The sequence below is a fragment of the Cottoperca gobio genome, chromosome 22 (assembly GCF_900634415.1).
Source record: "Cottoperca gobio chromosome 22, fCotGob3.1, whole genome shotgun sequence".
NCBI classification, from domain to species: Eukaryota; Metazoa; Chordata; class Actinopteri; order Perciformes; family Bovichtidae; genus Cottoperca; species Cottoperca gobio.
In genome coordinates, this window is record NC_041376.1 from 10,642,211 (window position 1) to 10,655,180 (window position 12,970).

At 39.4% G+C, this 12,970-nt stretch overlaps 1 protein-coding gene across 3 annotated transcripts in view; it reads right to left on the reverse strand.

Moving 5' to 3' along the window:
* Positions 1-8,939: 8,939 nt before the first annotated feature.
* kif26ab (kinesin family member 26Ab) overlaps positions 8,940-12,970 on the reverse strand; it is a 67,950-nt gene continuing 63,919 nt past the window's right edge. For all 3 annotated transcript variants that reach the window (XM_029460678.1, XM_029460679.1, XM_029460680.1), the window contains 4 exons: positions 12,609-12,802; positions 11,666-11,689; positions 11,148-11,298; positions 8,940-11,045 (listed from right to left, as the gene is read on the reverse strand). In XM_029460678.1, the coding sequence (XP_029316538.1) occupies positions 10,864-11,045; positions 11,148-11,298; positions 11,666-11,689; positions 12,609-12,802 (551 nt within the window). In that variant the 3' untranslated portion in view covers positions 8,940-10,863. The remainder of the gene's footprint in view (positions 11,046-11,147; positions 11,299-11,665; positions 11,690-12,608; positions 12,803-12,970) is intronic.

The window sequence follows — 12,970 nt, forward strand, 5'->3', positions numbered from 1 at the left end:
ATACCTTTGAGAATCTGCATAACTGTACTAGCTTCCATATGGAGCTCCACAGAGAAATATAACCATAAAAGAAAATAATTAGCAGAATAAAAGTCAGCCATGAATATTTTTGATATCCAAAGATCTTTGCATATAAAAGGTTATTCATCACTTCAGAACAAGATATTCAGTATTTTATTTCTGAAAGATAACAGACTGTGGACTTCTACAACTGCACACATTCAGGTTTCCTTCTAATCTTCGTCACTCTCATCCAACAAAGCCCATTCTGTGTTTCAGCAGTCCTGCTCATTACCACAGTGGTGAGAGGGCCTTCACTCAGGCTGTGACGAGAGTGCGTGCGTGTGTCCTGACAGGTCAAACAGGTCATATTTAAAGTGAACTAGATGAGAGCTGAAGTTGTGAGTCAGGCAGCCGAGATGCAACGTTGATGACAAGGAGGCCATACGTTTCGAGCTGTGGACGAGGATAATCGTGTTGAAGTGTCAGCACATGAGGGGGGTCAGTCGAGAATGCCATATCTCACCGTGGTGGTGTTAGACATCAAAGTTTGTCACTCAAACTGAAATTGAGCCTCTGCATGCTTCATCCCTTTCTACTTTGTCTAATGCAGTAGCAAACTATCAGACAATATTCACTGGTCAAGAGACTGACTGTAAAACCAGAACTGATTGATTTAAGTATCAATTATAGAAGTTTTTTTAAATAGGTTCGAACACAATTTGTAAAATACATACAAAAGGCGCTTGCAATCATAATGTTTATTACTTTTATATAAAACATTTGGAGCGCACGATAATATATCTTACGTAGCTCTTTCCAAGGCATAGGAGTAAAAAAAGAAAAGAAAAAAAGACTAACTACTAAAGACTAGTACTTTGTTATATTGTTTACTTGAATAGTACAACATTGTTTCTATTTTAACATGATTGCCAGATTTAATGACGCACAAACCAGACACAAGTAAGAATGATCCAGTCTATCAGTAATTCAGGGAACACATTTATTCTCCACCTTCATTTGGCTATGAATGAATAGCAGTAAAAGAGGGGGGATTGTACCAGCCTGCCAACCAACTCAAATAGATAAACAGCAGGACACACGCTCCCTGCCAGACAATCCGCCATCACGGCAACTGTTGCTACGGCGAAGAGCTGCCAGCCTACTTTTGATTAGCGAGTGTCTTGGATGTGAATGGCTACAGTATGAATGGTGAGGCAAAGAAGGGTCTTAAATGTTGTGTAATTAACCTCTTCACTTGCACATATTCCACTTCATACATCACAACTACTGACAGCCTCCTGTCAGCAACCTGCGCCAATCAAACGCTAATCGGGGAGACAGAGGGAATACAAAGACAGTGTTTGGGCTGTCACCACTGTGGTGCGCCTGAAACTGTCTGATGAGACAATGCACTGTGTCTCAGTGTTGACAATGAAGGGGCCACTCACTGCTGCAATGGAAGAAGAAAAAAAACACCTCACAGCTATAATAATCATCATCTACATGTGTAAATGAAAACAGCACACATAATCAAAAGGTGTGAGTGAGGGGCAGATGAATGCATGATGATAGAACAAGGCTTTGTCTGATTGGTGGATTAACCCAGAGGTTGGACCATGACAGTTTGATTGTATTTTTTTAGTCACGGTAAAAACATGGAAACTGTGAATGCAATGCGAATGGTACCACAATAAAAAGGTGAAATAATATGAACAGAAGAAGGAGTAAGACCTTAAATCAAAATATGCAGTATGCAACCTGCTCATTACATTGCAAGGACTTGAACTTATCTCTTTGAAAAACTTAAATGTATAAAGATCTTAATTCACATATGATATGCAATTACATTCACATGGTGTGTGTGATTGAGTGTGTGACAAGGCTATTTCAAGTTTTCATATAGATACAAGAGCAGTTAGAGTTGCACTTATCCAAATTTGTATTTCACATCTTCTAATGTTTTTGAATCCTGCTCCAATCTGGTCATGCCGATTCCAAAGTAAGCAAACTAATCAAAAGAGCATATTGTGTTAAGATACTACTTCTTACAGTTGAAGGTTGTTTTCACGAAGCATGATCGAATGTGTAAGGGTTTCTGAAAAAACAATCACAGCACCAAAAACTCAAAATGCCCCTCTTTAACAAGATACACAAAATGATTCTTGCTTTTAAAAAGAGTAAGAAACGCACACAATTCTACAATCTAATGAGGACAAGAATCCAATTTATCTTACCAGGAGCCATAACAGAGACATGAAAAGCACATAAACCTTCACTGTTCAGCCGGGAAAAGATGGAAAGGGCAATGCTCTTACAATTTAAACATGTACTGATTTACACAAGTAAGAATGTAGGAAAAATGACGTGTCAATCACAGCGAACTCAATGTGAAGTCAGTCTAGCAGAAAGATACTTTACAAAAAAATGTGCTTGCAATCTGCTGATGCAAGTATCTCTCACGCAGCCTGTGAAAATGCAATCCCAAGGTGGTAATCTTTCTGAAACTATATGCTGATAAATATGCTTTCATTTAAATATGAATTATTGCAGTGAGTATGACCACATATGCTACATATTTATAGTTATCCCGTTCTGACAAGGGATGGGCGATATGACCATGCCGTGGTAGAAAGGTTGCGAGGCTTTCTTGACTTTAAGGGGTGTAAGACAACTTTTAAGATAAAACTACAGTTGGACTATATCTCAGTATTTCATTTATTTCTGTAAAGAAAACTAAATGAAATTGTTATTTTTTCAAGTTTGGATTTTTATTTAACATATAAAAAAATGTATCTCACTGGATAAAGACACGATGAAGACGTGAACACAAACTACAGTCGTCATTCTTTGCTAAACAGCATCGCCCTGCATTCGAAAAGAATGCAGTTAGAAACAACCAAAGAGCTAGTATAACAATGGACAAGTGTTTGGGAGAAGAACACACTGAATTTGTCAAAAACAATAAGCCTATTAAGTATGTAAGATTGTTAAATGTTGAAAACTAAAATATAAATTACAGACAGAATCGTATTAAAAGTTAAAAGGAAAACTGATCTGTGATGCAATATTCACAGGAAATAATCAAATTGATCTTCAATCTAATTCATCAAAATGGTTTTACACAAACTTCCTGCAGATATTGCGTTCACTATTTGGGTTAACTGTACAGTTTATCAGATTTTCTGCACTGCTATTGTTATATATTGTTGAATAGAATATGAAATATCCATAAAATACAGTATGTCCCTTAACTTTTGTCAGGGGTTGTCAGTTTAAGGTCCCTTAAGGAAAAGGTTTGTGAACCTCTGCTCTATAATACAAATTTGGGTATTTTGTACCTGCTAAGCTTAAGACATGTAAAAGTTAAATTGTACTAAAGAAAATCATTGTAATAAAGAAATCATTGTTCTCAGGAACGTTAGACCTCTTACTTTGAAAGAATTTTAGTTTTACTGTTTTGAGTGTTGTCTCATATGAGGCAATCGTTTTGTTTGTATAGGAGTTCCAAATAAAAGAAAATACATTACATTAATTTAAACCATTTCTTTATTGAATTTACAAAAAAATAACTGCATTGTGATGTAAACCGTTACCGTGATATAAAATGACACAGTTCTGACCTTACATCATACAACTTGATGCGTAGTTTGTTAGTTTGACCCCTGATCCCCACAAAGAGCATAAAGTTACCAGATTAAACAAAGTAGAGACCCGTCAGCCGTCACAAGCCTTTTTCCTTGTGTCCTTGGGCTACGTGTCGGCTCAGTGGAGAGGGGAGCCGCTCTGTAGGCCCAGCTCTGCTGTCCACCAGATGGCTGCTGCTGGGAGCCAGCTAAGAGCCTGCCTGGTGGCCACTGAAACTTAAAACGTAGAGGGGGCTGCCTGTTATGAAGAAACGTCTTCAGACAGACTAATTAAAAAGGTATTTTTCATCACGCCTGCCCATCTGTTGAGAGCACAACCTGATGGAATGGAGGGCTATTCAGTTTCACTGTGCAATTAACAGCAATATCTTAGTGAGCACTTTTTCTGAAATTAAATTATTTAGCTTCTCCTATGGGAATAATGACATTTTTTTTATGTCCAGTGATCTCCTGAGTGCAATTTGCAGTTCTTTGAAAAGGCTGAAACCTTTAAAAAAAAAAAAAAGACCTGCATAGGAGAACACCAAGTCATTAACCTGACTGTAGTGTACTGCAACCTACCCAACAACTGTAATCAAGGACTTTACACCGTCTACTTTTTCTGCTCAATTGTGTAGACCCTTCTTTTTTTTAATCATAAATATTCATTGCACATTAGCTCCTCACATCAGTATTCTAAAAGCATTTCAAAACAGTGTTTCTAAACAATGCCTTTATGTAAATCAGCAGTTATCTACAAGCAATCTGGACCAAGGGACTACAAGACCACTGATATAACAAGGTCACTGCATGTGGTGGAGAAAGTACGTCTCCTCATCATTCTTTGACAAGGTCAGTGCATCATGTACTGACCAAACATAACCAATGGTGACCATCATTTTGAATCGCATACTGTCAACAATTCTGGTCAAGTCCTGGGCAATGACAAATAAAATAACATAAGGATAAAAATATAATGCTTTAAAAAGGTCAAACATCCACCTGTCCTGTGATTCATTTCTCTACCAGCACTTTCTGACAACAGAACTGCATGACACTGCCAGAGACTGGCTGTGTCGACGTGCACATCTTCATCACCTACATACTTATTACCTTGCCAGCTTGCAGGTCAACACACACACACACATACACACACATACACACAACAGGCTGTTTGAACTCATGACCCACATCCTGCTCCTCATTGCTGTCCATATCAGATATCTGCATCATTACAACTTATAATGGCAACACTTGCTAGTTCCACAGCTTCTCTTAACCCGAAGCTTGCTAAATTACACACAGTAAACAAGGTTAAGTCTTCTGTGATGGATAATTTCAAGTCGTCTCTGAAAAGCTTATTAATTCACTTTCACAATATGGATTGCGTTGGTTTGATTTACTGCCTGTAGTGTTATCTCAGCTTAGTGGCACGTTGTCCGAATTGTATGACCACCCAACCTGAATTTACAGTACATGTGGGGGAAAGCCTTCAGGACTACAACTCTTAAAAAGGTCTCTGTCTCGGTGCAAAACTCCTCACACATGCAATCTGTTCTGAGGATGGAGATGTCAATGGTTACGACCCCCCTGAAGCATGGCCACGCAGGCAGAGGGGCCGTGTTTGTCGGGCTTACATCTTGCCTAGCCTCCGATAATTTAAGGACTTTTCTCCACGGCAGCTTGTTTTAATTACTGAGAATAAGTGGCAGCATTTGGTCAGGTTTATGGGTCTTCTTCAAAGAGCAAGCTTGGTTTAGACAGACCAATCTGTGGGACTGACTGCAGCGCTATAAATTCAAAAGTGAGCAACTACTACCACTAACAATGCCCAGGGCAGATGCAGGAAGCTTAACAGAGGCGGAGGGGAGAGGGTTCAAAAAGCCTGTTTCCTTTAATATATCTGAAGCGAATCGACATTCAGTCTGACGGAAGACATGAGGTCATCTAAATTGATGAAAACCAGAGGAATTAAAAAAGTTTTAATGCAATTTTCTTTGAGAGATTTGGACTGGCCCTTTTAGGATTTAAACATCTTTTAAGATTCAAAGAGAACTCTCTTCTCTGCTCTGACTCAGTTTGACAGGAGAAACCACTTTGAACAGTACAGACACTGGAATGTCAGCAGACGATAATGGAAACAAAAGACACAAGCCATGAAGAAAGGGAAAGATATCAAATGAACCGAGGATTTAAGTGGATTGGGATTGCTTTGGATAAAAACTGGAGAGGATTGAGTAGAGTTCCAACACAGGGTCACTGCTGGGTTGGGGTTAAGGGTGACTCCTGACTTTTCAGTGAACTCATTCCTATTCTCATACAACACCTAACTCCCTGCTAATGATGAGAGCCCTGAGGCAAAGTGTGCTGGGACACACAGGGCTGACTGTGCTCAGCAGCCATGAGACGTCTGCAGCAGCCCTGGCCAACTGTTTCCACTCAGACACCGACTTCCTAAGAGCGACGAGGTAGTCTGAGCAGACAGGATCTTGAGTGATTTGACAAAAGGCTTTCGCTGTCTGCCAAATCACTACAGGCTGAAGACTAACTGAATACTAATTAAAATAAAAAAAGACAGAATTTCCTACATTGAATTTGTCAAAAGTGTGTGTAAAGGTGTACTATGATTCCTCTGTACAGTAAACCTGGAACTGATTTACCTGGGACTGTATTCGCGGGGTGACAAAGACCACTAAGCCTCAAAGAAAAAAAGAAAAGAAGAATTTGATTTGAAACACAGTGACCAGCTGGTCTTGTAAGTCCGCCAAATTAACCTCTTATGCTTTTGATCAAAACAGAATTAACTGGGAGGAGGCAAGATGTTATTGCACAGCAGGGTTCAAGTTCTAGCTGAACACACTCACACATCTACACTATAATTCTCAACAGGACTTCATGTAGCACACTGAGCAGAAGGCCCTCCTGATACAGGGAGTAATTAATCACTCTGGACCAGCAACTTCTCTTTTTATCTCATTTCCTATATAGCAACAATATTTTACCAATTTGCTACTGTCGATTCAATATATATTAAATATATATATATATTAAATATATATACTTAATTTCAGCATGCATATTGGGTCCAGCTGTAAGCTACAGCTAGTTGACAATGTTAATCACTTTATTTGATGTGTAAAACTGTTACAAAATGAACCTTTAAACAAAACGATTTCATGTTGGAATTAACCAGTAATGGTGTGTTTTCTGTGCAGTGTGAAGCTAATGTAAGCTGTAATATATCAAAATAGTCAATTTACTTGTGATGTTATGTCATACCTGTCAACATTGGAATTTCAAAATAAGGGACATTTTTTGCCGGACTCCGCCCATATTATAACAGCTCTCAGCCACCAATGTAAACGTAAACACATAAGGGACGGGTATATATAGATATTTATGTATTTTATTTGATGAATTATTATCATCAATGCATTTGATGATGGATGAGTTGTGTGGCTTTTGTTTCCCCCGACGAGGACGTCCTTGCGGTGGCAGAGTCGGGAAACATGTCCGCTACACTGCGACTGAAATCAACGCAGAAGCTGAAGGCGACATTATTTTTGGTGCAAAGCATCGACATCTTTCCCTCAGCTTTGGTCACTTGGTCTGCCTCCGACACAGTTCTTGTCACACATGAAGTCATTGACAGTCCTAATAGAGGCGTTTCTGAAGATATCCCTAAACTTTTATTTATTATGCGAATACATGTAAATGTAGTTACAGTTATAGTTGATTCAGATTTAAATGCTTCAGAAACATTGCTGTGAATGTTTTTACACTTTTTTGATTTTGAGCAACAAAATTAATATAAAAAGGTAATTGTTACACTTTTTGCCTCAAGTACCGTAGAGTCTAGTGCAGGGGTCGGGAACCTTTTTGGCTGGGAGAGCCATAAAAGCCAAATATTTTTTTTATGTATTTCCTTGAGAGCCATATAAATTTGAATGCAACTTTACGTGTGCATTTTTTAAGAATAACACGTCTCCGAGTACTAATAGCGGTATCAATGTTGCATTGAACAGGAGCTCTTTTATTAAATAAACTAAACGCTTACGTTATTTATCTCATTTATGTGCACGTTTCAGTGTTTACTGCACGGGGGTCAAACTCAAGGCAATTATATCCGACCAGCGAGAAAATATCATATGTCTGTCATAACTGGCCCGCCGGTTTTGGTAATTAAATCAATGCATGGCACAACCACGGGAAAATACATTTGAGGAATAATCTAAATATGTGAATGAAATGAAAGTTTTTGGAAAGCAAAGGGAAAGACACCACAGATCTCTGGGACGATGTGAGCTGGACTGTTTGTGCGACATAACGAAGCATCTCACTGTTAAACCTGCAGCTTCAGGGCCGTGTGATCACGGACATGTGTGATGCCGAGCTGCCTGTGGGAGACTCGGATGCAGAAGGAAACTTTGGTCACTACGTGTTTCCAAACACTGACAAACATCTGCACCGCTGTGTTCCCGACAGCATTCTGCTGATCAACTGAGAGCATTTGCCGACTTTGCAGCTCAGAAATTTTAATTTAACTGCTCAGCAATCCGTCTGCAGTTGACTTAAATATGTTCCATATCTTTTTGCACTTTATGTGTACCCTGTTCAATAAATGTGGACCGTGTTTGGCCCTCGACGTAGTCCCAGTTTTTAATGTTGGCCCTCTGTGAATGAGTTTGAACCCCGCCCCCCCCCCCCCGGTCTACTGCTTGTTTTGCGCAGTCTCGCGACGGGCGGGGCTCCGCCCCCTACACACACACGCACACACACACACACACACACACAGCGGAGGAAAGGAGAGGGGAGAACTAAAAACAAATCTGCTGCTAAATGTTTTACTTTAAAATGACACAGTATAATTGTTTATTACTTGTTAAGTTAAAAAATGTCTGCGAGCCATATCGCGTTATCGAAAGAGCCATATATGGCTCGCGAGCCATAGGTTCCCGACCCCTGGTCTAGTGTGTTGTTTCATATCAAACTAATGGAAATATTATAATAAGTTTAGAAATGGCATAAAACAGACAATGAAAGTGTGCAAAAGTAAGCAAGCTACACCGATGTCAGTGTGTCAGACACAGTAATACATTCCTTTCATGGCTCAGGTTTTAGCTACCTGTTGTGTATGAGACAATTAATGAAAAAATGATTGTTGTTTGATTTCCATAGAAGATTGCAGACTTACAGAAAGTGCCTTCAGCCTTATCTTCTTTGCAATGGTGTGGAAACAAACAATTCCATGAATATAGAATATGTGAACATGGTAAAACAAAACAGTCAACTCTAAATAAGTAAATCAGTAAGAAGTAAGAAGACACATTTTATTCACAGGTACTGTAAAAGTAAAACACAAGCTGCCGTATCATACATTTATACACAGGGTTTGAAAATCCTATACAAAAACAAAGATATTCGAAAATATGAGTTTTGATATGAAATATGACCTCACATATAATAATTTCTTGGAAAAAAGGTCTTGGTTTGGTAATAGTTATTTAATTTATGAGCCTAACCCCACATTAGTGAAAATTGAAGTTATTGTAAAAAATTAGAATGGTAAAAATGGAGTAGAAATCATTCTTAAAAATGATTAAAAAAGCTCATGCAGCATCTTCAGAGAGGGCCTGAGAGAGTACATCTTTGTAAAAGAAAGAAAACAAAGTCATATTTGTAACAGATATAGAAATCAAACATACCGTAATACAACAAAGCCAGTTTGTTTTTCATAACAATAATTTTCACCAATCATCTTTGTTCTCTCTGTGTCAGCCGTTTGATTCATAACAAACACATTCTGGCAGCTACAAAGAGCTGATATCATGATTGATTTTCCTAAACAATGTCCCAATTATTTGCTGTTATTCACTGCATCATTTAATGGGAAAGTAACAATTCTTGAGTCTTTGTTTGAGACACTGGATAAACTTAATTTGCCTATTTAAAAAAAAAAAAAAGAACAGGGGACAAAAGACGCCAAACTATGTTGCTGCCCTTAAGTCAGCATTGAGGTTCTTACAGTAGTTGCAGTAAATGTATTGGAATGCATAGAGCCGAGGCTTGTTAGCGCTTGAAAAAGTATTGTACAAGAGGCATGTAGACTTGTGCTATCTCATGTGGGCCTCTTTGTTTTACAGTGTATAGATATGACCCAGCCAAAGCCAATTTGGAGAGAAATTGGACCCACTGATGAGCACTGCTATCAGTGTAACCATTCATCATGCTATCCTCTTCCTCGTAGGCTAGTGTAGGGAAGGTCTCTCAGGGTTGCTTGACCACATGCTGTATTGAGGCACCAGAGAGAATGGCTGAATCAAGAATAATAACTCACTATCCATCACAATGCTCCTCTGATTGATATGTTTTGGCATAATCTCTCATTTTCAGTGAGATAAACACGGGCAAGCATAGCTAGAATAAGCTCTCCGCCCCCCCTCCAGAATACCTGCTGCTCTACCGTAGTGCATCCACTGAGACCCATTTTGATCAAGGCAACTAGAGGGAAAAACATTCACTCAACCCTGCTAGCTTTCAGAGGCCAGCGGGCAGGCGATGAGTGACAACAGCAAATGCAGTCCTTGATGAGATAACATAGTCCAGTTTGAAAATCTAGAAAACTACAGAACCAGAGAGTTAACGTAAGGCGCAAGAGGCTGAATGAACATGGTTAAAATGCTGACTGAGGTTTGAAACAAGAGAAAAGGCAAAGTCTGGGAGCGCAATAACATTAGCTTATTGCTTTTTTCTTTTTTCCTCTTTCTTTTTTCCATTAAAAAGGATATTTGTACACACCACATAATCATATAAATACACTATACAATGCAATATAAAATATTTTTCTTAAAAGCAATATGTTCAGGTTTTGCTTAGGTATGTTTAAGGATACCTGCACCATATGATAAAAAAATGACTCAAAACAAAAAACAATACAAAAGGCACTTCCAGGTGTTGTTCATTGACTCTTGAGTAAGTGATGGCCACTGCCTTGCCTATACAGACAACAGCATTTGTGCTCACGTTTCATTTCTCTGCAATTAAAACATGTCCCAGGCAACGAGGCACTGTAGCTAGGTGGTTAAGATTTCCTCTGTTTTCATGCAAAGATCCACTCTCATCTCATCTCTGTCACTTGTTGTTCTTCATTCCAGTGATATCATTAGACTGACTGCTACATTTCACCATCCTTTGTTTTCTCACTTCCTCATTTCTCCACCTCGACTTTCTTTTGTCCTCACACTTCGACTTCACGCAGTCCCTCCTGAGCACCAGATTTTGGCATGCTGATGTCAAAGCAGGTCACCATCATGACACGGGACTTGCATAGATTGACACAGAACTCCAGCTCCTCTGTGGCCTGTGCCAAGGCCTCCAGGTACTCCGGAGACTCTTTATCCAAAGTCTGGTCCACCTCAACTGTTGAAAAGGGGAAAATAATGTTTTGTTATACAGTCATCAAAGATCTTATAAAATGTAGACTTCAACTTACAGTAACAAAACATTAAAGCGGTTACTTACACTCTCCCATCCACTTGCTGGGGTCCATCATTAGTCGGGCCTTGGTGTCTTCCAGCTCCTCCAACAACACCTCATACTTTGCCCTCAATTCCCTCACTTGCTGTTGCCTTCTCTCCAGCATCTTCAGCTTACTGTTAAAATACAGCAGGCCCTGAGAGAGAAAGAGAAATTGTTAATTACATTTCAGTTGGCTGGAGTAGCTAAAAGTCAACAAAGTTTAAACTGGCACAGCATAAACTGCCAGTAAAAGTCATTCTTAAAGCGAAAATGACACAACACTATTACTTAAATGTCGTGTTTTATAACCCTTTCCCCAAATATACTGTTTTCTTTAAATACAGAAGCCAATTATATAAAAACTTTTAAGAAGAAGTCTAAGAAGCGGAATTGTGCTGTAAATGTGGGTTTTGCATGTTTGTGATGATTTGTATCTGAATTATGATTATGGTTATGTAACTACTGTAATATAGCCTGTAACACTTACAACAGAACCTCTGTCACCATTTAAATTAGCTCACCTTGTCAACATCCTGGAATGGTTGCTGAAGACAAAATTGGGGGAAACAGACAAAACACATTAGCATGTTAAACAAGACAGAATATTATATGAATGGCATGTAGTAATAGTATGTTAATATATACATAAGCTACAGTATTGATGCTCATGCACAAGACTCCAATGCTAATTTCAAAATAGTGAGTTAAAGTCACAGAAAAAGCCATTTTGTCATTCAGGCAGTGATGGCTGGGAGAGAAAAATGTACGATAATTGAAAGTAAATCAAACCACCATTGAGCTGATTTAATATCTTCTCTTAACAAATCACTGTCTGGCTGTGGCAAACTTGTGGGAGCAGTTAACGATCCACAGATGAGGAGTCAGCTATAAAAAGCGATCAGGCGTCCAGTGATGAGTGCTAGCGGTGAGCTGATTTGGGCTGGTGTTGGGCGCCCCTTCATTCATCACACATTCCCTGACCAATCTTCTCACACCATCTTCCTTTTTCCTTCTTACTCCCCCCACACATCACCATCACCATCGTCAGCAGTAAGCTGAGTCATCACTCATATCTAAACCAATTAACCCTCGTCAGTAATTGCCTCCTGAACTCTTGACATTCCCGTGGAACGCAGCCAAAATACCAAGCTCTGGGAATCTGGACGCAGACATTTTAACTCCAGGATTTGCCACTGATCTGACTGAAGGTCAGACGTCTGAGACATATTATTACTGTCTTGTTCTTTAAAAAGAAACTGGGAAGAAGTGAACTAAGATATTCCCACAACACAAGTCAATGTGACACGTCTTGAGCATGCATTGCATCAATGTAGCACATGGAAAATATGGCTGAGTCTTAGCAAGAGGGATTAACGAGACCTTAACTGAGACATAACATTATCCTAACAGGTTCAGTAAGATGTACCATCATGTGGAACAAGTCGGGAGTGACCCAGTACTCACCTCTGCGGTTTCTTCCTGACGCCGCCTCTGGAGCCGCTCCACATCATCGATTTCATACACCTTGATCTCAAAAGGCTCCTTCAGAGGTCCTGACATAGGAGGCAAGTCCACCCACTGGCCTGCTGTGCTCACCTTCTTCCCCAGGGTAGAGGATTCTGGCAGGGGTGCCGGGATAAGCCGTCTTCTCTGGAAGCCTACAAAGACATGCCTAAGGTCAGACAGGCACCAGTTGCGTTGATGACATACATAGTAATATTTGCTGGGATTTATGAGTAAATATGTATGAGTCTCATTCTGAGATGTAAAGTGATGCAAGGCCTTACACAGACCAGCCAAGTTGTGGTGATTGCATATTTATAAGG